The 27,769-nt window shown below is 35.1% G+C and overlaps 1 protein-coding gene across 3 annotated transcripts in view; it reads left to right on the forward strand.

Moving 5' to 3' along the window:
* PKIA (cAMP-dependent protein kinase inhibitor alpha) overlaps nt 1–27,769 on the forward strand; it is a 98,523-nt gene that overhangs the window by 62,678 nt on the left and 8,076 nt on the right. The window contains exon 2 of one of the 3 annotated variants that reach the window (XM_059042440.2): nt 1,126–1,252. The exons of 1 other annotated variant lie outside the window; for it this stretch is intronic. Coding sequence is in view for 1 of the 2 variants with exons in the window: in XM_059042438.2 (XP_058898421.2) it covers nt 21,956–22,057 (102 nt within the window). In the remaining variant the exon portion in view is untranslated. Of the gene's footprint in view, nt 1–1,125; nt 1,253–21,923; nt 22,058–27,769 lie in introns of those variants that run through there. One more of the 3 variants, XM_059042438.2, reaches the window with a different exon arrangement.

Here is a 27,769-nt window from a genome sequence, read left to right on the forward strand (position 1 = left end):
ACAGAACTCCCCTGAAGTACTGGCAGCAGTTCCCTGCAGGAGTAATTTATTCAGTAATGCACCTCTGTTGTCTTCCTTCCATGCCTCCATTCTCAATTCCCACTCCACTTCTTCTGGAAGCACCTCCTGGATGAACAGTTTGCATTCAAAGTATTGCCTCGGGTTCTGCTTCTAGGGGAATTCAATTTATAGCCTTCTAACAATCCAGTGCTCCTTACAGAGCCGTCACTGGTACAAGCACCAAGGCATGGCACATTATGTATCACTCCTCCTAAATCCTAATATTTTTAAACAGATAGGAAAGAGCATGACCTTGAATGGATAAAGGGAAGGAGAGACAGTGCCATTTGTTTTCCATTAATGATAGTGTGAAATTTATGGGCAGATGGTCTAACAGGTGTGACTATAATTTGAGGAGCCTGCTCCCTTGGTTACTCAGAAGACTGCTATTGTTATTATTATGGAACCACAACCTCATGACTTTATTGCTTCACTTGATGTAGCCTTTTCCTTTACCCTTAAATCTTTCTAAGTCACTGCAATGCAGCCAATAGATCTATTTTCTCCCTATGGCTCCATCACAAAAACACAAAAAAAGACACACGTGTGCACACACACACACACACACACACAGAGTTTTGTGTATGCCAGTGCTAGAAAAGACAAGCTCGTGGTGCATGTATGCAATGGATATTGTACATTACAGGTCTCTGTGAAATAGTCTTCTGCAGGCTCCTATATTTATTTTATGAATAATTAACTTTAGTAAAGTTAATTTCCTGAAGATCTTGATGAAGACTGAAGAAAGGAAGTAAATTTTAAGACTTAGAAATTTTTAAATTTAAAGACTTAGAAACTTGCCCTTTTTGCCCTCTCTTTGTGTCTTAATGAACAAAGGATAACTGGGCCTTTTTTGAAGTCTTTGCTTGAGTTGAAGACACAAAATGCAACCTGTACTCTTATCATAATATGTTCAGTTTATGAGTACACAAACTTATAAACCATGAATTTCCCTAAAGTTATTATACCATTTAGAAGATGTTTGCTTGGACGTTTACTTAAAACCAAATAATTGAGGTCTATATATCCAAATAATTTCCTTCTCTCTTGCTGTCTCCATTTCAGTTTCCTGAGTTTCTGGGAAGGCCTGGTTTCCCCAAAGGAACAATTTCTGGTAGAAGTCTGAAGGTCTGACCCAAGAAAAACAATCCAGTATAGCCAATGAATTGAGGACAAGAAGGTTTCCAATCAGGTAGGAACATTTAATCTCAGACATTACAAACACCTTAAGTAAGGTGTGCTGATAGCTGGATATGATTTAACTGCTTGGAAAAAGATGCATATATAACCTACCCCACAAGGAAGCTATTCTCAATTCCCTTAGAGGTTGTGGTGTTTATCAGAGAGTGCCTTGGGGGAAAAGGAATACAATAACAGTATGATGCTTTTTTTTTTTCATTTTTAGCTCATTGTTGCCAAGTACACTTGGTAATCTTGGTGCCTATGGTTTAATCCCAGGAGGTTAGGCATGTGGAACAGCACATTAACCCTTTTTAGTATTTTCTCCCAAGACAAATCATTTTTATAGGTTGTCTCCATGATCTTCTAGTTGCTTATCAAAATTAAGCATCAAGTCTTCTAAGTGAGCAATAGCCCCAGTCAGTGTGAGAAAATCAGCTTGGTTCCTATTGGGGCACATCTTCTTGGTCTTGGCACAAAGTGAGTTCGAGAAGGAGGAGAATGGGGCATGCAAATCTATGCATGTTGAAACTCCACTAACAGTTTTATTTTCATTAGCAATTTGTGATAAAAACTTAGGGTAAAGGGGGGCTTCCCTGGTGGCGCAGTGGTTGAGAGTCCGCCTGCCGATGCAGGGGATGCGGGTTCGTGCCCTGGTCCGGGAAGATCCCACATGTCGTGGAGCGGCTGGGCCCTGTGAGCCATGGCCGCTGAGCCTGCGCGTCCGGAGCCTGTGCTCCGCAACGGGAGAGGCCACAACAGGGAGAGGCCCGCGTACCGCAAAAAAAAAAAAAAAAAAAAAAAAAAAAAAAAAACTTAGGGTAAAGGGAATAATGAAGTTGTCCCATTATATGGCAGGACAAAAGATAGTAGTGACATCAAAATCAGGGCCTATCCATCTCATTTGCAGTTATATACTCAGTGTTTAGCATAGCATTTGACCCTTCATCAGTATTTAATAAGAAGACGCGTGTTGAATGACTTAGGGATGAATTAATGAATGAAAAAGGTTAATATGGTAGAAAATGTGTTTCATCCTTGTATTTTCGTGTGTTGACTTCTGTATTTCAAGACCCAGCACTGTAACTGACACATAGAATATAAGCAGTAAAATGTGTTGAAAGAATGAATGAGTCCCCACAATTCTAAGAATAATTTTAAGACCAACACAGACCCCATATCTGCCAAGGTCTATGACAGAAGTATCCAGAGATGAAAGCCTGGATCTCAGCTAGTGGTAGAGCTGACAGCTGACAGAATTTATCTAGTTTTAATAATTTACAGCTCATCCCATTACATTTAGGCATAGTACCTACATGAGCCATACAATTAAATGTTGACTGAAAAAAAATGCACAGCCTCAAAGTTGAGAATTATGTTTTATTTGGAGGACATACTGAGGACTTAAGTCAGGAGACAACCTCTCAGATATCTCTGAGGGACTGTTCTGAAGAGGTAAGGGAGGGCACAGGATATTTAGGGGTTCTTGCAAAAAAGAACCCAGGTAGTGGGAACATCAAAAGATTACTGTTAATTAAAGAAACTAGACATCTTAAGTTAATAAATTTAGCACTTTTCTATGTATGGTGAGATGCAAGAATCCGGTCTTATGGAAATCATTCCCTTGATATGCACTTTAATTATCTAGGGCCAGTATCCTGTTTTCTCCATCCTGAATCCCCTCAGGGTGCAGCTTTGGGGTTGGCTTCAGTGGCTGATGGCTTGATGGCTATAACATCCTTTGTTACTGATAAGGCAGGCTACATTTTTGTCCACATAAATGACCTGAATATGGATAGTAAATCTGTGGATTTGCAAAACGTAATTCTTGGAGCATTTTTATAAAACAAAGTTAAGGGCAATTTCAAAATCACTAGCAGCTAAAATTGCTATTTATACTTTTCCACAGGTAGGTAGTAGTCTGCTGTTGCTATCTTCAGTATTCCCAAGGGATAACAAAAGCCATTTAATTCAAGAAAGAGATGTAAAATTTAGCACAATGCAGCTTCCACAAAACCAAACACACAAACACACACCCAACTCTCGCAGATATGAAGTAATAATCTATAATAGAATCCTGGAACTAATTGCAAAAAAAGAGCAAATGTACTCATATTGGATAATTTTATTCTTTTATTAATGTTTGATATATATATATGTATTTATTAATAAAATTCAGAGTTGCTATATGGAGAAATAGCTTTGTACCAATATTGTCTTTGTATGTGTTTATCAATAATGTATGAGATTGCCTCCTCTGCTCCTTTTCCTTTATTCTCTTGCAGGCAGTAGATGTAGTTATCAGTTGTTTTTAAAATTTCTACACAGCCAAAGGACTAGTATCACTTTAATAAAGAAGGCAAATTGTCCCAAAGTAGGAACAATTTTCCTTCATTATGGAACATAAAGTCCTCACATGAAGGGGGAAGAATTTCATAGCTAAAAGCTTTCAACTACAGAAGATTTATGAGCAACTATGTATGTTGTTTCAAAGTGGACTCTCTATAACTAATGTCTAGGGGTTATCTTTGGTATGTAATGGATTTTGATTTTTTAAATATAATTAGATAATATACAAAAGAATATATTTAATTGTATGTAAGTTATGAGGAATAATAAAAACTGCAAACACACCACCAAAACTAAGAACTAGAATCAAAACTGCTGAGTCTTCTCTCTGTTCTCTACCCTGATCCCACCTTCCTGCTTTCACCAAAGAAATCACTCTGATCTTGGCTTTATGTTCAACATCCACATAATTTTTATCTGATTTTGCTTATTATTGAGATTTATAAAATTGATATCATCAGTGGCTTAAAAAACAAGAGATTTATCTTCTCACAGTTCTGGAGGCTGGAAGTCCAGGATCAAGATGTTGGCAGTTTTGGGTCCTCCTGAGGCCTCTTTCCTTGACTTGCAGATGACCACTGCTTTCTTGCTATGTCCTCACATGGCCTTTTCTCTGTGTGTATACATCCCTCGTATCTCTTCCTCTTCTTACAAGGACACCAGTCATATCAGTTAGGGCCCCACCATTATGACCTCATTTAACCATAATTATGTTTTTGTTTTGTTTTGTTTTGTTTTTTTTGCGGTATGCGGGCCTCTCACTGTTGTGGCCTCTCCCATTGCGGAGCACAGGCTCCGGACGCGCAGGCCCAGCGGCCATGGCTCACGGGCCCAGCCGCTCCACGGCATGTGGGATCTTCCCGGACCAGGGCACGAACCCGCGTCTCCTGCATCTGCAGGCGGACTCTCAACCACTGCGCCACCAGGGAAGCCCCATAATTATGTTTTTAAAGTCCCTGTTTCCAAACAGCCACATTGGGAGATGGGGCATCAACATATGAATTTTAGGGAACACAATTCAGTCCATAACAATTTTAATTTGTATTTCCCTAATTACCGATAGGTTGAGAATCCTTTCATTAGTTTAATAGTTGCCTATGTTTCCTATTCTGTGAAAGTCCAGAGAATATCTTTTGTCCATTTTTCTACTGTTTATCTTTTTCTTACTTATTTCTATTGTTCTTTAAATACAAGCAAATAATCCTCGGTCAGCTATATATGACACAAATAAGTTATTTCATACTTTCTCACTTTTTTAATGTAGTCTTGTGATAAATAGCAGCTCTCAATTTTAATGAAATCAAATGTATCTTTTAGCTTAGTGCCTTTTTGTTCTACTTAAAATGTCCTTCCCTAGTTTAATGCTACCCAGATATAGTAGATTTTCTTCTGAAAGTTCTAGTGTATCTTTGTTTTATATTCAAGCCATTAATGCACTTACAATCGACTTGTCTGTATTATCCAATTTCTTTGTTTTCTTATGAATCATTAAGCTTTCCAGGACCATTTTGGAATGAATGGATTTTTTAGGTGTGTCTGAGCTGTTCTTGACCATTCACATAAATTTCAGAATTGGCAATTCTCTAAAACCTCTGTTAAGTATTTTTATTGTAATTGTATTGAATGTATAAATTAAGTTGGGGAAAATTTACATCATTATGATGAGTCTTTTCTATCCATAAACAAGATGTATCTCTCCATTTATTTAATACTTCTTTAATATCTTTCAATAAGGTTTTATTTTCTCCATAAATATCTTGTACATCATTATTTAGATTTATTCCTAGGTAGTTTTTTTTTCCATTTTAAATAATTTTTAAGCTCTCTCTTTGTTCCTAGATTATGGAAATCCAATAGATTTTTGCATCTTGAGCTTATATCTAGCCATCTTGCTAATATTGTTTATTAGTAAGAGAGAGAATTTTCTTAGAAAAGAGGAATAAATGTAAAATTAAATAAAAATGTTATGGGTCAGCTCTGGTCAATAGAACTTTCCATAATGGAAATGTTCTTAGTGCTGTCAAAAACTATAGCCATTAGTCACATGTGTTTTTAAATTTTTAAATGAAAATTCAATAAAATTCAATAAAATTCAAATTTCAGTTTCTAAGTCAAACTTGCCCACATTTCAAGTATTTAATAGCCACTTGTGACTAACGGATACTATACTGGACATTGTAGCTCTAGACTGACTATTAGAATGTGAAGCCATGCCGTCCCGGGATTTTATCTTTGTCGGTGGCATAGTGAGATCTTTCATGTGACAGTTATTCTGTTATTAAAAAGAGAAGTTATTTAACCTAGTCATCCCTAACTTTTTTTTTTTTTTTGCTGTACACGGGCCTCTCACTGTTGTGGCCTCTCCCGTTGTGGAGCACAGGCTCCGGACCCGCAGGCTCAGCGGCCATGGCTCACGGGCCCAGCCGCTCCGCGGCATGTGGGATCTTCCCGGACCAGGACACGAACCCGTGTCCCCTGCATCAGCAGGTGGACTCTCAACCACTGCGCCACCAGGGAAGCCCATCCCTAACTTTTTGAAATAATCCAACATAGCTTTCACCATCCATGAATTTCTTGAATCATATTTATGTTTCTAAACTATTTCTTGCATCAAGTGTTCACTTTGTAGCAAGGTCATTGTCCTAAAATGGCACATACCAAAGTATCAAGAGGTTCCCTTATTCCTGATAAGCTGTGATTGGATGAAGAAGACCTTGTTACCCTGCCTATCTGATTTTTACTATAATCAGATGTTAATCTGTATCATTCTCCATATTCAAAATTCACCTTCAGAATTATATGTTATTCACATGATGGTTGTCTTTATTTTATTTAGCTAGTATCATGACCTTATAAATGCAGTTTTGGTCATTTTCTCCTAAAATCTCATATTTATCCGTGTGGAAATATATCTCCTAATTCTTTGCCCTCTTATAAACTCTTCCTGTAATTTAATCCTCATGAGCTTTATTTCCCCTAATTTTAATTACTTAATATTTTGTAAAACATTTAAGAGATCACTGGTACACTTTTTTTCAATCATCTATACATTTAAACAGTGTGTTGCAATAAGAAATAGTACTGGTAATCAGAAGACCAGAGTCCTAGTTTTACCCATAAAAATGAAATATATGTGCATTTAAATAAGGTTTATATAAGGTTTATTCTGATTCTAAAACTGTTATAATTATTTAGAAAATTATGTTTGAAATATGACATTATTCAAAACCAATAACGGTTTGAAATCTATTAAAAATCTACAAAGAATTCAAGTATTTCACCTTTTTCCCTGATTTGATATTAAACTGTAATCCTTCCTCTTTCACTTACAGCATGCTGTAGCTGCTGTTGACACAAAGACAAAATATAATGTCTAAATATTGTGTACCTGTTTTTTTTTTTTTGGGGGGGGGGTACGCAGGTCTCTCACTGCTGTGGCCTCTCCCGTTGCGGAGCACAGGCTCCGGACGTGCAGGCTCAGCGGCCATGGCTCACGGGCCTAGCTGCTCTGCGGCATGTGGGATCCTCCCGGACCAGGGCACGAACCCATGTCCCCTGCATCGGCAGGCGGACTCTCAACCACTGCGCCACCAGGGAAGCCCTGTGTACTTGTTTTTTAAATGAATACTTTTGTTTAAAATTGTCTTTTACATAAATTCTTGATTCCCTTTTCACAACTTTTCCATTCCCCATGCTACTGCAATCAATCACTTGTGATAGAAAATTATTCTGTTTTCTGTTTGCTAAAGCTCTTTTTCAAATACCAAGTTTCAAATGATCAATTCAAGAAACTTGGGAAAATGAACTTTATAATTTCCAGAATGAATATTTTGTTTCACTGGCTACCAGGACACCATCCTCTCCTAGATTTCTCCCCGCCTCACTCACCATTCCTTGGCCTCCCATCCCTTAGTGATGCCTCCCATCCCTCAACGTCTATTAGAATGCCCTAATGCTCATTCCTGGCCCCCTTCACTCTCCATCTATCCTCACTACTCATGAGTTTTAATCTAGTCCCATTACTTTAATGGGAAGATGACTTATGACTCCCCAATTCATACTTCTAGCCCTAACCACTCACCTAACCTCCAGACTCCTAATTCCAATTTCCCACTAAATATCTCCAATCTATGCATAATAGACATTTCAAATGTAGCACATAAAACTAAATATTTTGCTTTGATCCTTCCATTGCACTCCAGTTTTTCCTGGCTCCATAACTCATACAGTTGCTCAGGCCAAAAATGTTAGTTTCATCCTTAAACTCTCACTTTCCCACAATTCCTATGTCCAGTCCATCAGAAATTCTTGCCAGCTCTAACTTGAAAATACATTCTGAATCCACCTACCTCTCACCTTACTCTTGCCATCTTTACTTACTCCAAGCCATCATTGCTTGCCTCATCTAATGCAATAGGCAGCCTCTTCCACAACCTCCTTCTTCCCCTCCTGCCCCAATTCTTATAGTCTATAACCAATACAATAGCCAGATAATCTTTTTAAAAAACCCATAAATCATATCACATTATTTCGCAGAACCCATTCCCATCACTTTAGAATAAAAATTAAACTTTTTACCTGTCCTACATGCTTTATTCAATATTTCTTCTGCCCTACTCCAAACTCGTTTACTACTACTATTCTCACACACACACATCCAGATTTTCTTTCTGCAGTGGCTTTCCCAACATCAGGGCCTTTGCACTTGCTATTCCCTAAAACCTGGAAGATTTTAAAAATCTGTAAGATACCTCCAAGCAAGATCTTAGAAGTTATTTACATTTCATTTTGTAGAGACATTTGGTAGAAGACATTTTTGCAAAAGATAGATACATTTTACTTTGGCGGCTATTCACACATCTAGCAATTTCCAAGTTGGTTAAATAACAAATGTGAATTGATGAAGCTAAAATAAAAGAACTGTAGTTGGTGAGACCTATGTGTTTTAAACCGTGAACTTTGAGGAAGTTTGTAGACATGCAAACTACACCATGGTTTCAGTGTTAATGTGTGAGAATTAGCTAAGGTATTTTCCAAATACTCATTACTCTCTAAAGAGCTTCTGAGCAGGAAATCACAACAGGGCCTGTGGACCTGAATTTTATCAAGTACCTCAGTTGATTCTGTTGCAAATGGTTTTCAGTCAGCCCTTTTAGAGACACCAAGCTGGGGTATTTGCCCAGATATGATTACCAATGGTCATGCAAATCACCAATGAGATACAATCGAGAATCAACAAATGACTGAAAAGAGTGACAAAAGAAGAAGAGGATCCAGTAAGGACCAGTAGAGATGCTATGCCAAGCACTCTTGGCTAGGAGTTTTACAAATCCATTCATATAAATGGACTGATAGTTAACAGCCAAATGGCACTGCATATTTTTTTAAGTTGCTGAGTATTAAAGTGTATGGCTAAGCATCATATGTTTTGTTAAATTATATTTTGGTTGCTATAAAATTAGGTGTACATTGTGTGTCATAGATGTAGGGATATAGATGTGTAAATATATGTCGTCATTTCAGTTCTTCAGCTGATACTTCATAATGTCTTTGTAACTTCTAAATGAAGGACCTCTTCAAATATTGTTTAGGAAAAAAAAGATACCTGTTCATCCCTGTCCACCTCCCTTTCTTCATCCCCTTCCTTGTCCCTTCCCTTCTTTTTTTTTTAAAAATATCTTTATTGGAGTATAATTGCTTTACAGTGTTGTGATCCCTTCCCTTCTTGAATGAATTAGTCCATTCAGTGATTTAAAATAACCCTTTGTCAGCATGGGGGAGGTGGGCATTCAAGGAACCACATGACTTGGCATTGGGTCTCAGAGTCTGAGAAAGGGGAGAGGATGTCTGCATAAGGGAGCCTGGAGTTGGCTGCTGAAGTCTGATTCGTGTGAAAGGGCATCCACATGAGGAAGTGGCCTTGGCAACCACTCTGTACAGATAATCATAACCCATGCCAGGTGGAGAAAATGTGTGGGATGGGAAAGTGGCAGCTACAAGAATTTACTTAAATACAGGAAGATTGATCAAATATGTAAGGATATTAAGGATATGGTAATCAGTGTTTTTTTAATATCTGTGGAGGGAGTTAAAATATGAAAAGGGCAAAAACTAGAATGAAAGGGTGTTGAAAGGGAATGGAGGATGTTAATGTGAGCACATGATTTTCAATATAGAGACATTACAGAAATAAACATAAACAATATGTATGCATATGTTTATGAATATGTGTTTATGAATATGTGTAAATGGTTATGAATATGTGCTTTCATATGTATGTATGTATATATGTACATAAATCCCCTAGCTCTGCCTATTGAGAGTACCTGGGACTACTACTTCCCAACAGCAATGAATACACCTAGTGTCCAGATCTTGGTTTCTAAATACAGCTCTCCAACTGAAGGAACTAAGTTCTTTGGAGAAATGGCTGATTCCAGAGCTACTACAGGGAAAATAGTAAGATGACCCTAGAACATATTATTGTTTCAAGAAGTAAGGGATCAACCATAAAAGGAAATGAAATTGAGTTATTTGTAGTGAGGTGGATGGACCTAGAGTCTGTCATACAGAGTGAAATAAGTCAGAAAGAGAAAAACAAATACCGTATGCTAACACATATATGTGGAATCTTAAAAAAAAAAAGGGTTTTGACGAACCTAGGGGCAAGACAGGAATAAAGACTCAGAAGTAGAGAATGGACTTGAGGACACGGGGAGGGCGAAGGGTAAGCTGGGACGAAGTGAGAGAGTGGCATGGACATATATACACTACCAAATGTAAAATAGACAGCTGGTGGGAAGCAGCCGCTTAGCACAGGGAGATCAGCTCCGTGCTTTGTGACCACCTAGAGGAGGGGTGGGGTAGGGAACGTGGAAGGGAGGGAGACGCAAGAGGGAGGAGATATGGGGATGTATGTATATGTATAGCTGATTCACTTTGTTATAAAGCAGAAACTAACACACCATTGTAAAGCAATTATACTCCAATAAAGATGTTAAAAAGAAAAAAGAAGGGAGATATAAAAGAATAATTGGGAAACATCAAAGGCTATAGAAGCCAAACTGAAGGGGTTTCCACTGGACAAATCTTGAACAGTCTAAGCCTCAAAATAAATAATGGTAGAAACATATTATAGTCAATTGAATAAAATAGGAGTCTATGAGTTCATACTGATTTAAATAATTAAATTGAATAAATTATGTTTGATGAGGAACAGGATATTTACATAATTAAAAAGTGCCTTACCACAAAAATTATTAATAATGAAGGAGAAAAAAATAACTTTACATTGGAGAGGACTGGGTGATACACCTTAATCAAATGAGTAAAATAATATTCCAGTAAGGTTACAAGTTAAAAGTTTGCCTAAATTGTTTGATAGCAAGCAGTGAGAAGAACAGAGCTTCACCAATGTGTTATTCCTGCCAACTACACATATCCTGAATAATCATGAGACAAATACAAACAACTAAATCCTACAAAATAACTGATCCATAATATCCTTTGAATTTTTCTAGTTCATGAAATTCAAGAGAAGCCTGAGAAAATTTTCCAGATTAAAAAACTAAAGAGACAGGACAACTAAATGCAACATGTGACACTGGGCTGATCCTTTTATTATGAAGGACATGATTGGGATAATTGACAAAACTTGAAAGGGGTCTGAGGATTAGTAGCACTGTAGTAATGTGTCAGTGTTAATTTCCTGATTTTCATGATTATATTTGGATATATGTTTGTAGGAAATACTAGAGGATTTGGGGGAGACATTGCATTGTGTTGGCAACTACTCTCAAATGGTTTGGGAAATAAATTATTTTTATTGTCATTTCAACCTTTCTTTAATTTTCGAGATTGTTTTAAAAAGGCAAAGAAAGAGGAGATGACCCCTGAGTCAGGTAATCCTCCTTTTCCTGGTGACTCACATAGTTAAAAGCTCAGTTTACAATGGTGGTCAGCTTTTCAGTCTATTTGTGCTAATTTCTGTTCCTAACAACATAGTATCTTATTTTCTATTTGAGGTTTTTGGATTTTTCCTAATTATGCTTTTGTTTTTTACTCTATCAAATGTCTACGAATTTGATAAAGTCCTCGGTATTAAAACAAAATCAGTAAGATTCATAAAAATAAAAATAAATTCTTGGAGAAATTTATAAATTTCTACCTGCATTGTAACTGGAGTGAGTTGGCAAGAAATTTATAAGAGGAAAATACTATAAGGAGCACTCCCATTCAGAAACTCAAAATGGTTGAACATGTTTATCCTATAAGAGGTCAGTGATGAAACAGCAGGATGAAGGCTATATGTCCAAACTTAAATGCAATCTTTTAAATCACCTTTCATGTCAGGCCATTGTAAGAACTGGGCAATTCAATAAGTAAATTAGAACAATTCTTATTTTCAATAATTTCTTAGGTCAACACTTAGAATAATGAAGAACTTATCTTTTAACTCCAAGAAATCTGGACAGTTATTAGTTAAAGCAAATGTTTTGTCCTACTGGCCTACACCTGGTTATAAACAGCAGTAGGACTTCAGAAAACCCTGGACACTTAGTGGACTTTCTAAATATAGCTTTTTCTTTCTATAAAGGTGTTTTACAAGAATGCTATCTTTTGTGAAAATGTGGCCTTTATAAAGGGTACACAGACACTAAGGTCTGTGACTTTTAGACCTAGAAAAGATTTGAAATATTTTCTTAGCTTGGGAATCCAATTTTAGAGGCATAGAAAGTGAAACCCATTGAAATTAAATATTTTGTCCACCATCAAATGGCAGACAAGTAATAACGACAGCACTCAAGACTCTGTCTTCTAAATCCATTGAATGCAGCATAAATAGATTGCAAGAACTGCTTATTTTCATTGTCCTCAACACTACATTCCTTCTATGCCTTATCCCTCTTCTTTTAAGAGGGATAACAACATTATCTGCAAACTTTATCTATAACTATTTTTTTTTAATTTTGCTGTTTTGTAACTCATTTTTGAAAAATTCTGTTTCTATGTTGAAAATGTGTAAGGATGTTTACCTTCTTTCTTGAAACACCTCGGCCTGCATTTATCACATTTATCACATTATTGTTGAACTATTGTGTAGCAATAAGTACAAAAGCACGTCTAGTAGAGGAGATAATGTCAGAGGCAACAAGGTGTGTGTATGGGGAGGGCACAGGGTTAGAGTTGACATACCTTAAAGGGAGATGAGGAGACAGGGAAGAGAATAGAAATTTTATTTATTTGAAAAAATATGATGGCAAGTTAGATAATGTTTGGCTAAACTTAATACAATATAGCTTTCCTTAATTTAAATTCCGGGTTAATTTCCACTGTTTACATTGCCACAGACTAGGGAATAAACAAAGCAAAAAGATTTTTGTGTACCACCATTTTGTGTTAATTTCATAAAGATTTCTACAAGACGTTTAAAAATAAATTGAAAGACGAAAGTCTTGTCTTTAGCTTATTTTCCCGGCATGCTTGCACTTTAATAAGTTGATAAATGACATTTAAACTCAATAGTTATGATTAATTCTGTCCCACAATTTTTAAAAGCACTGGGGATTGTGTGCGCGCACATGCGCGCACCTTTACAACCAGTAAAATAAAGTTCTTGATCAAAAAATCATTATCATTTAGACTATTGAATAAAATCAGATATGATAGAGGGGCCAGATGTTGGTAGGTTTAAAAGTCACCCTAGGTGATTAATTCATGCAGCAATGTTGCAGGTCTCTCTTTAGATGAAGCACTTAGAAGTATAACCAAGCATGGCTCTAATTTCATATCTGAGACCTGTTTTATTTAGAGTTTTTGGCAAGTGCTTGCTCTATGTGTTTTTATAGTCTTTGGCTGTGCTATAAAAATATCAAAATTGTGAATTAACAGATATGCAAAAGTGATATCCTAGAAGATAGGAAAAACATGAAGTCCTCTAATTATCACTCAAATAAGTTTGGTTGACACAGAACTGGGAATCAGATAAAGACATTAATAATTCATAATGCTGAAATTAAAATATTCTAGTTACAGTACAAAAGAAATCCTAATTTGTACCACAAGGTAATGAATTCAGTACTTTTCATTTGTTAAGTATTTGCTTATTACCCTGCACCGTGCATATAACACTGTTCCAAAATTTGGAGGGCAAACAGGAAAAACAGAAACTCTCTACCCTCAAGTTGTTTATACTGCAGTCAGTGAAATTTCTCTACTTTGAGATCTTTCAAGTCCTCAGTTCATTGTAACATCTTCTTCAGATGCATTATTTTTTTATTTGTTAAAACCAATGTTTAGCACTTTAAATAGTTTATTCAATGTTCCTGACGGTGAAATAGAGTCATAATGCTAATTTCCAATACTAATTATAGAGTTGATAGGAGAAATGCTCAAGATTGATAGTAAAGTGATTTCGATAATCTACAAAATGTCGTGAGGTTTCCCAGATAACAACTTGTCTCCCAGACAAAAATGCACTTATTATTTATATTCTAAGCTTATAAAAATTTTTGTATTTTAATCATATAGAGATTTTACAACATCTTTTAATTCACATGTTAAGATATTTTGTTCAGTAGATTATCTCATTTTGAAACTATTGATTTATATATACACACTATGTAAATATTAGTATATATTTCTCAATAGCTAGATTAGTGCTTTCTTAACTACTTAAATTTGTTTAATTCATATTGTTGTTTTTCAGCATTTCTTTTTTTTTTTTTTTTTTCTTTTTTTTTGCGGTACGCGGGCCTCTCCTGTTGCGGAGCACAGGCTCCGGATGCACAGGCTCAGAGGCCATGGCTCACGGGCCCAGCCGCTCTGTGGCATGTGGGATCTTCCCGGACCCGGGCACGAACCCGTGTCCCCTGCATCGGCAGGCGGACTCTCAACCACTGCGCCACCAGGGAAGCCCTCTTCAGCATTTCTTTTACTCACTGGAGCCTATCCTACTGACTTGAAAAAGCCTGAAAAATCTGAAAATCCCATTTAAAGTAACTGTATAGAAAATGTTTAAAATAACATATAATAATGGTAGAGAAGAACAGTATTTAACATTGTGCTAAAGATCATTCCATTAATAAAGTGATTAATCAATAAGGCTAACATTCAGACATATAATAAAAATGAAAAACATTCATCATAATACTGAGCAATGACATTTTCAATAAAGGGAAATATTAAATATTGTATAGGAAAGTAGTATCTGCAAAGCAGATAAGTTGGCAATGATTATACATATATTTAAAATATGTTGAAACAGTCATAGACACAGTTTTTCTTTTTGGCTGAAAAGTGGCATATTGAAGTGTTTAAGCACTACTTCAACTGGAATAGATATTTAGACACTATACAGAAAACACATGATTGCAGAAGAGCAGATATTAGCAGGTGTGTGAATGTGTATGTCTTTAATGCATTTCCATTCATTCAAAAAGGAGAAGAATGCCAAATTTATTTTAAAGGTGGCATTGTGATATGTTAAGCTTCCATTCTTAGACTTTTGCTGCTGTTGCTGTTCCTTTAGTATTCACCAAGGAGTACCGTCCTGTCATTTATCCAAGTTAGAAATCTAGAAGCAATCTTAGGATTTTCATTATAGGGTCCCCTACCTTCATGCTCCCCACTCAATAAGTAACAATTTCTTGGCTCTCCTATATAGGAAAGCTCTCTCCAATGTACTCCTGCTCTGTCACTCTCCAGGTCCAGCATCTCTGCCTCAGCCTCCCATTAAGTCACTTCTAGTTCATTCTGTTCAGGGCCATTTTTAAACCTTCCTCAGTCCTAGGCAATTGCCCTTTGAGAAGCTTTACCCTAAATGTTATCAAATGCATTAAAATGTGCCCAAGTCACATATCCAATATAATTTATAGATAACTATATGAAAGCTGAGTAACATTGCTGTTGTAGTAATATTAGTTGAAAATATTAATTACACAAGTTTTTATCTCAATTTTGCAGATTTTTTTCCATAATCTGGAGCCATTATTTTCAGGTGTCAAACAATTTTCTAAGTCCTTCTCAAACTCCTGGTCCCTAGTGAGGGTGCTTTTACTGTCACAGGGTTGAACAGCCCAGACAGCAAGATGTCTGAAGATGAAGAACATCCCATGGATGAGTAAATCAGATACGTGGAAGTTGGAATGCAAAGTGTTTGTAGAAAACAATATACAAATCAAGGAAGAAATTGCCGTGTCAATTAATATGATGTATATCAGATGATAGTATTAAAAAGCCAGGTTCTGTAGGGATGTCAATAAAATATCACCCTACATAGTAATGTCTCAACACCACAGTATGTGAACTGCTTACATATTTTTTAAAAATAGGGATGGCAAACCATCAACAAAAAATTAAGTATAGTATGTTCCAAAATGAATGTTGGAAAATGGCAGCTGGTTTTGTAAGTGGTTAAATCACCTATCAGTTTCATGACAGTATTTCTAAACCTTTAATATTCCATCTTTAAAACTGAGATAATGAACATTCCTCTTCGATAAATTTGTTGATGAATTTATACAATTCACATAAACTTCTTAATGTTGTATCTGGCAAATACTTGATATTTTTGTTATTATTGATAAATAATTAGTAAACAATAGCTGTTTTGTTATTATGGTCATTATTACAACTTAGAACAGACCAGAAAATATTACTGAGGTTGATTTGATCTTTCATTGTGCTTTTAAAGATGTAAAAGTTAATAATGAGTTATTTTGAGAAGAAATGTGTCGATGTTCTAATGTCCTTGCAAAAACTAAATATTTATTGGATGTAGAAAAAATAGTCTTAGCTTAATGAGAAGGTATAGATTTTAAAAGTATCTTTCCTCCTTGGACTCAGAGAGAGCCAGAAAAGGAGATTAAACAAAGGATTTAGAAAGTATAATATAATAAAGAACAGCACCAGCTCTGGACTCTTAATGCTTTTGTGGTTTTTATGTGAATAACCCCAGGTCACCATTCTGACATCAGTACTACCACTCACTGTGTAAGACACAGTCAAGTCGATTAACCTCTCTCTGCTTTAGTTTCTTCATCTGTAATGTGCAAGTAATATTACTTGTCAGTTGCCAACCAGCAGTACTTCTTCAGCTAATCGACTGTCTCAGCAGGGATGCTGCAAAGATTAGCTAATAAATGATTTATAAACCTTTTGAAATATTAAATAAATGATGTAAAAAACCTTAACAAAAGGAGGACAGAACAAATCATTCCATGCATTAATTCGCTACTTTAGTCATATATATTTTATAAAAAACTTAAAAAGAGGTAACCTTCCATAAAGTGAAAATAGGATAGATTACTTGGAATTCTAGAGTGCTTTTTGTTGCTGTTAGTTTTTAAAAATCTTCTGTCATAATTAAGAATACACAGAAGAAAAGGTGTATTCGAGGAAATGATTACAGTTCATCTCTTTATATTGATGATAAGTATTATGAGACAGGAAAATGAAATGAATAAGAATAAAGAAACATGCTTTCTGAGCTATCAATACTTTTACTATTGACAATGGGATAACCTTGACAAATTTACTTTACCAATAAGGATCTTGAGTATGATGATTAAAAATAAATCTACAATATACTTTTTGCAGATGTAAGAACAACATAGAAAATCCTGTGCCAAGCATTCTGAGGGGACTCAAAAATCAAAGACCCAGATCTCAAGGAACACATAATACAGGAAGAAGAGCAACATGAAAATAATTAATTCTTGCATAGTGCCAAATTAAATATTATAATAAAGTTATTTATTTTACCTGGAGATGGGGAGGTGTTGTGGCTTATAAACTGGGCTTGAAAGATGAGGAGGATTTTGTTGTCATTGGGAGAGAAGGTCACTCCAGGTTGAGAAAAACAGCATTAGAAGACCAATAAGAGAACACCAGATATATAGCTAGTGTTTGCTATGATCTAACTTAGTATACATGGGAGAGATAGTATAGGGAAAAGAGCTAGCAAATTAGGTTGGGTTCACATTCCTGAGGGCCATGCAAATAAAGTTACAACTATGTTTTGAGGGTTCCCAGGAGCCACTGAAGATTTTTGAGTATTTTATGTTTAATAAAGTTAATTCTGGCGTAAGTGTAAAGGGTAACTTGGAAAATAATAAGTTTAGATAAGTAAGTAGTTAGCCTATAATTGCAATAGTCAAGAAAGAGATGATGAGGGGAGTGACCAGACAAAGAACGGAAATGAAGAATATTTAAGAAGCATTGAATGGATAGAATTAAAACAATGAGGTTGAGGTTTGAGAGTTGATTAGATGGGAGGAATAGGTGAGATGGAAGTAATTGAACACAATTCTAAGATTTCTATTAATATCATGGATACCTAAGAAAATAGTAGTAATATACTCTAAAATGATAAGGATAACAAATAGTTTGGGGGGTGGAGGTAGAGATGCAGCAAAGAGATTCCATTTGAACTTACTGAATTTGAGTTTTTAAGGACAGACATGGGGGAATATCCAATAGGCAGTAAAAATTCCCAAGCTACACTTCAGAAAAATATCAGGCCCCCAAATTATAGATTTGATAGCCATCTATACACGGTTGGAAATTAAGACAATTGGGGTAAATGGGATTAGCAAACAGAACATAAAGAACAAAAGAGAGAAAATATATTATTTAATAGTTAAGTGAGGGAAAGAGCAAGAAGAAATATAAGAAGATTATGAAGGAATCAAGGGTACAATAACTATCAGAGCCAAGGGAGAAAGATGTTTCAAGAAGAGAGGAATAACAATGTAAAATGTTGTATACAATTAGATATAGATGATTACTGTGAAAAGCCTGTTGAATTTTGTGATTAATCTGTAATGGTTTTTCTCTGAGAAAACAACTGGTAAGTTGATAGATATGTAAGTTAAATTGCAAAGGAATTAAAAATAAAGCATTGTAAAGGATGCAGGAAAATCAGTATCTACCTCTTTTTCTGTAAGTTTGAGAGTAAATGAAAGTAAAAGGTGAGTGACAAAAAGAACAGAGCCAAAAGATGAAATATATTTTATAACAGGGAATATATAAATAATTTTATGGGCATTGGAGAAGCAGGGAAAAGAAAGACTCCAGAAGCACAAGGCAGGATGGAAGGAAAAATAACAGGAGAGAAGATAGAAGCAAGAGCACCAGTCAGGTATTAATGTTGGCAAAAGGACTCAAATAAAAAGATGGCAATTTTGATGTGATGATAAAGAAACAGCAATTGAAGGAATTTATGTAGGATAACCTTGACATTCTCCATAAAGTCATTAGGCAAGATTTTCTATGGAGCGTTAAGAAGATGAAATACAAGTGAGACTTAAGAAACACAAAACAATGAAGAAATTTCTGTTTTTAAGGATGGTGAACGGGTCAGCCAGAAATCAACAAAGGAATTTATGAATAGCTTTGAGGTCACTTGTTACCTAATTAGACAGTGAAAATATTTTCTTAAGATAGCCTGTGCTTCTGGCTTTATAACATTTTTAGGCTTAGATTTCTCATTACAAAGTTTTGATTTGTTAAGCACTGTGGAAAGAAAAAAAAAGGATTTGAATCTGGGCTAAAGGAGGTCTCAGAGAAGAAGTTAAGTAATAATACAATTGACTAGGTCATGAATTTACAAAAACAATATGAAAATGTGCCCATGTCAAAACAAAGAAAAAAATGTATATAATCTTGAATGAAGGCATAAGGATTGCAATTATCACATTACTGGGGATCAGAGATTAATTAATGAATAGAGAGAAGATTGAGAAGAATAACCAGTAGTATCAAATGTTGGAAATTTTTGAACTTGAGAATTTTTATTATACACTGAAAATCAGGGAAGAAGTGACGAACTCTCCCCAACAAATGTAGATGGGTTATTATTTCTAGTAGTATTAGTCAAAAACTTACTGTGAAAACCATCAAAGACTGCCTATTTTTTCTCATATTAGGCAAAATTTATTCTAGCCATATTTTGCGATTAAAGAAGTCAATGCCTTGGTTTTAGAACAAAAGAGGGTTTGACTTTGCAGAGTTAATATGTGTTGGCCTCATTCTGTGATACAACTCAGTATATGCGATTACATTTTTTTAAGTGTGCTTTTGATAGGACACTATCCAAACTCTTCTAAAGGACAACACGTGTCCCATTATACCAAATGGTATTCTGGAGCATGCAGTGTCATGATCTGGCGCAGGATTTATAATTATGCCTTAACAGAGGAGACTTCTGTGGAAATTTTCAAATTGTTGCTATTAAAAGGGTATGGTTCTTGATTTCTTCTTTGTTGTCGCTTACTCCAAAATGTGACTAGAATATAGCCCAATTCAAGGAAAAGGGGAACTAAGATAGCATCAAGTTCTAGCACCCTGTCCTGAGCTCATGAAACTTAATTTGAAGCCCTCTGATTTGTGAGATTGGGGGGTTGTTCTTAGAAATATGCTATTAGATTGTTTGTAAGCCAGAATTAGATAAATAAGTAATATTCTTTTGCAGGAAAAGAAAAGAGAAAAAGATAGATAGGATTGTACTTAGCATGGAAATAGCTGATTATTTCCAGAATATTTTAGGAATCAAAAACTTGCTTAGTTAAGTTCTTTACAAAAGGGTTCGCTTCTATAATCCTTAGTGTTTGCAGTGTTTGTTGGATAGCTTCCTGTTACTGTGTAGATCAACAGTTCTCAAAATTTGGTCCCCCAACTCCTGCATGTCCCCAAAACCCTTTCAGACATACCCTGAGATACTTTCAGTGGATTCACATGTTTAAAATAATTTTCATAATAATAGTGATGCTATTTACCTTTTTCACTTGGCTGCCATTTGCACTAATGGTGCAAAAGCATGGTGGGGAAAACTGCTGCCACCTTAGCACGAATCAAGTCAGTAGCAGCAAACTCTACTAGTAAGCCTGGTATTCTTCACTGCCACACACTCAGAGTTAATATTTTTTAAATGCAAGGTGTACCTAAGAATGTACTTGATTAAGGAGTAAAAAAATATACTAATTTTGTCAAATCTTGACCCTTGAGTAGAGGTCTTTTTAATATTCTGTGTGATGAAATGGTAAGTCAGTGAAGACGTACTGAACTGCATGGTTGTCTCAAGTAAGTACTTGTGTGACTGCTTGGGTTGAGAGCTAAATTAGCCACTTTTCTCATGAATCACCATTTTTACTTGAAAGAACAACTGACAAGCAAACTGTGGTTTTTTCAAACTTGGATATTTGGCAGAGATTTTCTTGAAAATGAACAAAGTGAGCTTGTCACTTCAAGAGAAGCAAAATCCAACTGTATCTGTTGCCAATGATAAAATCTGAGCTTTCAAATAAAAATTACAATTTTGGAAAACTTATTATCGGCCCCTGTGAACTTGTCAGTTTCTCAATTCTTAAAGAATTTTCTGTTGAGATAGGTGGCATTACTAACAAATGTGATATTGTATAATGAAATAAGCTACTATTTGGAAATTTTGCATAACCTAGTGAACCAATGTTTTTCCAAATGACCAATACCTGATATTTTTAAAAATACACATGGGCAAAAGATCCATTTAAGGTGCAAAGTAGACAATAGATTTTAATAAAACAGTAAGGGAAGCATATTGATATGGTTTTAGATTCCACATTGCAAAATTTAAAAATCCATAATTATCTGGAAAAGCTATTAAAATTCTCCTCACTTTTCCAACTAAGAAATCTGTGTGAGGCCAGACTTTCTTCATATACTTCAACTGAAACAACATATTGAGACATTGAATGCAGAAGCAGATATGAGAAACCAGGTGTCTTTTATTAAGCCAGGCATTTGCAAAACTAAGCCAGAGAATTTCAAAATGTAAAACAATGCCATTTTTGTCACTATTTTATTTTGGCTTTGGAATATATATTTCATTTCACTAAAAATATATTATTTACTGAAACATAATGGGCTTTTTATTTATATTTTAAGTGAATTAATAAATATTTAAAATTTACAGTCTTAATTTCACATATGGTAAATATTGGCAGATATAACTATATAAACAAATCTCATTTGGGTTCTCAGTAATTTTTGATAATGTAATGGATATCTGAGACCAAAACGTTTCAGAAACACTAATGTAGACCAAGTCTTAAGCACATAGGAAGCTACTCAAGGACTTTTAGCAAACTTAACATGATTTCATAAAGTAACAGTGGAGAAGTCATGTAACTGCATTTGTAATAATGGTAGAGGAAGAATTTTCCTTCTCTTTTTAAAAAAAAAATCATACCATTTATATTAGAGAGAAGACTTCAGTGCCTGCTGATGACATTCTCTCCATTCTTTCTTCCAAGTCTGTGAGTCTCATTTTCGTGTGTCCCCATTTACAGGAGTAAAATTAGCATGTTATCCAGTCACCATTTGGCTCATGACTCAATGTCACTATAAAAATCATTTAAGCAGCTTCATAGACCCAACTTCTTTTAGAATACATCTATGCGGACACTTCAATTTGTTTAATACAGGAGACGTAAGTACATACTTTTTCTAGCCTCTTGCAGTCTATCTAAATCTATAAATTATGCTAGGGTGAAATCTGGTTTATTCTCTCAATTTGTGTAAATGATATTTAAAAAGATAAAGGGCCTAAATAAGGGAAAGACCAACACAAATTATGAATCTCAGTTTAGAAATCCACTATACAAACAAAACAATTTTAGAATACCAATATACTGTTAACTTTTTAAAGAGGGAGAAAGTGAGACTTTTTTAAGAAGGGGAAAAGAAAGCAAGTTTATTTCTTAGTCATGAATTTTGATTGGATTTTTAGATATCAATATTTAGAAATTTATGCTTTAAAATTTAATCTAATTTTAAATAGTACAGTACTTAAATAATAAAATGTCTTTTCCTCCCTCTAATCAGACTTTGAATATTAGTATAATTAGCTCTTGTATATAACTAGATACAAAAAATGGCACCATATTATCTTGTTTATATCCAATATACCATTTTGTCATGTCTAGAAAATTCTAATTATAGCAACATAAATTGGAAGCTTTAGTGAAGGGTCAAAGCCCACTTTTGGTAAGTTTTTCCAAGTTTTATTCTGATTAGTTTATTTTGCATAAGGCCAAAATGTGTGCTAAGTGCTACTCTATTAAATCTCTACCAGCTGCTGGCACTTACTGGACTTTTTTTTTTGACTTTTGTCACTTTTGGGTGAACATCTGTCACCCATAGTAATTTGGCAACAGTTTCCCCAGAATTTCTAAGCTAACTACAAGTCATTATACAGTGATTATATTGGTGTAAAAGTTATTTCCAATCTCTGATAGTCATATCAATAAATTGAAACGCTGTGTCAAGATGTTTAACTGAAAGGAAAAAAAACATAGCTGCCATGCATGTTAAAATTACTGTTTTTGAGCACCTAATGGGAATTCATTAAGGAAGTATAATCATGGAGAGAGAGAAAAAGATACAGAGTTTATAACATGTATATGTTTTGTTTCAGAATGTAATTATATTCTTCATGCATGTATTTAAATACGTGCTATTTGTCAGCTATCGTTCTTTTTACTGAAAATTAAGTTTATTGTCTGGAGAAAACAAATCTAATAAAAGTGGAATACTACTTTATAATAATAACTATTATAATAATAATTATAATGGCTACCATAATTGAATGCCCAGTACTTTCTATGTTACTTTAGAGGTTTACAATAATATGCACATCAATCTAGCAAGTATATTTCATAAATGCTTAAGAAGAAAAGGAGTTTACAGAATAATCTATTCTCACAATTCTCATTATTGTCTTTCATTCAATCCAATTGAAATCTAGATACACACATTTCAAAGGTGAACACAGTATACACATACATCTCTCATAACCCTCTTTCTTTTTCCATGTACTCATTACTTAGGAGTACCCTAAATGAAAATTCAAATTAAGTTTTTGGCTCCCCTCTTATAAATAGAATCACCACCATCACAGAAATTAACATTCCCAGATATACAAATCATAACACAGTACTCCTTTTAATTCGTATCTTCTCATGGAAAATGTCACCACTTTTTTCTGTCTCACTCTGATATTTCAAATCTTCTTAAAACTATTATCAGCAAAGTGAATTAGATGTAAACTCCCACATACATGAGTATTATTATGACAGTCTACATTTTTTAAAATGATAATGGCAAAAAACAAGGAACTTTATTGAAAAATACAGTGTTCTTTATGCAAAACCCACAGAGCTGGGTTCAAGTCATAGTTCCATGTGTTATTCAGCAGTCACTTAACATCTCTGACTTATTTTCTTCAAATGAAAATGAGGATATTTTTGCCTACTTCATAACGTTATCAGATGAGAAATAATAGCAGTTGTGCTATTTTTAAAGCCTATGTTTTAAAAAGCCATAAAGAGACTAAGAATGAAAGACAATAACAAGGACTTTGAGATGAGCTTATTCCTGTAACCTACTTCGCCTTTTTATCAGATACATTGGACAGATATAAGAAGGTCAATGACTGATTCTAAATTTCCACAAAATGTGCCCTTATTTCAAAATGTGACCATAGAAAGAAATCGATAAAGATATCCAATTCTAAATCTTTAAAGTAACATAGAAACTAAGTACTGCAATGGTTAATGGTAGTGGAATAGGTAATGAAAATATCATTGTAATAGTGCCCGAATTACTTCAAGGTCAAAAACTTTATGCAAATTCGTAGCTTACTCACAGCCAGGTAACCTGGTAAAACAGAAAGAGTGGACTGGGATTTGAAGACTTTCATTCCAGCCACTTAATTAATTAACTATGTGAAGATGGGCAGATCACTTGAACTATCAAGTCCTCAGACTTTTCACCTATAAAACCTTCCAGAGTTTTAGGATTTGGTGATTTAGTATAACCCAGGGATAGGGAAATTCTCTGTGGCTACTGATGAAAGGTGATTAATGTATTTCTTCCTCGTTGTTCAGTTCTATTCAACATACTTTTATTCAGCACTGATTATGTTCAAAAGGCTCTACTAGGAATTCTATGTAGTTAAAATATTAACAAAATGCATTTCCTGTCTTGTCAAAACTTGTGATCTGTCTAGAAGGAGAGGCAACCATGATGCCAGTTAGAATTTTAATGCCCTGTACCGGCACAAATCAAGGCCTGTGGGAGGGCTAGGTGAAGAGATAGGGGAAAGAAGACAAAGAGAAGATGGCATTGGCTGAATTTTGAGGGCTAAATCCATTTCAACAAGCAAGTTTATCAGGAGAAGGGAAATAAGTCAAAATATGCCCCAACACAGCGTATTAATGAAGCCAGTTTTCTCTATTTATGTGTTTTGTTGTTGTCTTACTTTGTTTTATTGAATTTGAAATGTTTGTGCAAAACCAAGTGGAAGTCCCTATTCAGCAGGCAGTTGCTCTTGTGTGTGAGGAGCTTGGGAGAACATTCTAAATAGCAAATCAGATGTTTGTATTATCCATAGTGAGGAATTAGAAGCATTGGGATTACATGAGTTATTCAAGTAAGAAAGTAAAGAAGGTCAATGACTGATTCTAAATTCCTACAAAATGTGCTCTTATTTTTAAAGGTGACCCTAGAAAGGGAAGTCTGTAAAAAATACAAAGGTCAAATGGGATGGAACCAGGATAGTAAGGTATCATGAAAGCTAAGAAAGTGACAGTTTGTTTTTTTTTTTAAATCAGTACTTATCCACCATGTGCCAAACACTGTGTTAGTCTCTTGAGATACATAATCCAAGTAAATTCTCATAATCTTGAGAACTAAGTATATTTATCACAATTTATAGATAAAGAACTGAGTACAGAGGGATTAGACATAGCATAACAAATAAATGGAAAGTCTAGATTCAAATACAGATAAGTCTGATTCTTATAATTATTTTGCCTCTATAACTTTTAATATATGCTAGTGGAGAGTTTCAAGGAGAATGTAACTGGTAGTGTCATGTGAGCTCAAACAGGATAGACACTCACAAGAACATTTAACACTAAGCGGTTACTTAATGTTAATACAGATCATTTCAGTGATCTATATGAAAGTAGCCTCTGTAAAACATACTTTATAAAGGCCAATGGAATAGAAAAATTCTAAAGGTTGGTTCAAGGAAAGTGAGAGAATAAAAGTAGTTGAACCCTTCTGAGAAGTTTAATGAAGGAAAGAGAAGGTAGTACAAAGATTTATGAAGGTTGAGGAATGGGTATTTGGTTGAATGGTTGGTTCAATTTTTTTTTTTTTTTTTTAGTAAGGAAAGACTTGAACATGCTTATAAACTTAAGGGAGAAATCCAGGGGAGAAAGAAGACTCAAATTATTGAGAAAAAAAATGGATGGAGAAAGGTCCTACAGGAGGTAATAGGAAATAGAATCAATAGCATGCCTTAAAAAGAAAGCAGCTAGTTTTATCTAGAAAAGAAACAATAGTGATTTACAGAGAAATGTATTTGAGAAAGGAAGAAATGTAAGAGAACTTGCAGTAGATGTCCTATATCTTCTCCAAGAAGGAAGACGCAAAGTCACCTCTTGAGGCAGGTAATGTCTGGTTGTGTGGACTACAAAGGGTTTGGAATCCTTCCCACAGAGAGAAGCCATACGGAAGAGTCAAATAGAGGTGAACAAAAGAATTTCCGTTCAACTCAGAGTGTATACTAATAATAGAGTAAAAATGTTTAGTTGAGCCAATTGGCACAATTTTGTGACTTTTTTGGTAACACTTATCCACCCAGTAATGAGATCAGAGAAAGTGTACCATGCTGTTTCCCAGGTGAGGCTTAGGAAAGTCAAGGTGACGGTAGAGCAAAGGGACTTCTTGATGCTAATGAGAAGCTACACGAAACGGTGGGCAGTTGATCCAGACTGGGCCTAGAGGAAACTAAAACAAAAAGTGCTAAAAGAATTAAAGATATGACCAGTGTGAGGAACAGATTCATTGTGAGTAAGAGGAAAAGAAAAAAAAAATTGGTAGTTATGGTCACAGAAGGGAATTTCCAAATTCAAGATTCTAGAAATGATATAGTTTTGAGTGATCACTATTTTTACACTTTCACTTAAAGTGCCGATTATGTCATCCAGCTGTCCTGCTTTACTTATTGGAAAATGGAAGGCCAGGAGGTCAAGTGATTTTCTGTCACTCCACGACCCAATGTCAGGGGCAGGATTAAATCCAGGATCTTCTGAGGAGCATTTGGAAATTTTAAGTAACATGGTAACAACCATTAAATCATATTCCCATAAAAAAGAATGGTGGATCTAGTCAAGTGATTGGAGCCATAATATAGTCACAGTAAAGCATGCAGTATTCATATATTTCCTATTTCAAAACTTGTATTGTGCTGTTCCTCCCTCTTTCCTCTTTTAGCTTCCTCTTACAGAAGAGAGAGTATAAAAGTTTTCCCCAGATTAAATTAACAGCTCCCTCATTATGCACTGGGAGAAGAACTAAGCTTTAAGGAAAGTGCTACTGACTGCCATCCTGGATTTCACTGTAAATGGCATCAATTTATTTCAGAGTGACAGTGTGCATGTCCATGATAGTGTATGGGTTCTACCAGTTTAGCTTCTTCCACATTTCATATATTTTGAAAAGACTCCTTTCTCTTGATTATTGGGATGAGTTTTTAATCTTAAACTATAGTAAAATGTAATTGGAATGTTTACGAATAGGAGGGAAATTGTGTTACTTTAAAGTCCTGTTTAAACAAATTAATCCAACAGAAATTCATTTTTCATATCTTAGTATTCATCCCTCTTTTGACCTTCAGGAAAATATGAGTTTTTTTAACGTAGAAAAAGAAATGAAAGATTTACATTTGATGATCTTTTGTTATTACATGTATCTCATATTCTACCTTGAAAATATTTTCTTCATTAAGTCTTTAATTAAGTATGTGTGTTACCAGGTTTGTTTGGTAACAAACAAAATAATTTATTTCTAAATTATTTATTTTATTTATTTTTGGCTGTGTTGGGTCTTTGTTGCTGCACGCAGGCTTTCTCTGATTGTGTCGATGGGCTTCTCATTGTGGTGGCTTCTCTTGTTGCGGAGCTTGGGCTCTAGGCATGCAGGCTTCAGTAGTTGTGGTGCATGGGCTCAGTAGCTGTGGCTCGCGGGCTCTAGGGCGCAGGCTCAGTAGTTGTGGCGCATGGGCTTAATTGCTCTGCGGCATGTGGGAGCTTCCCGGACCAGGGCTCGAACCCGTGTCCCCAGGGAAGCC

Source organism: Kogia breviceps, chromosome 17 (genome assembly GCF_026419965.1).
Source record: "Kogia breviceps isolate mKogBre1 chromosome 17, mKogBre1 haplotype 1, whole genome shotgun sequence".
Lineage (NCBI taxonomy): Eukaryota > Metazoa > Chordata > Mammalia > Artiodactyla > Physeteridae > Kogia > Kogia breviceps.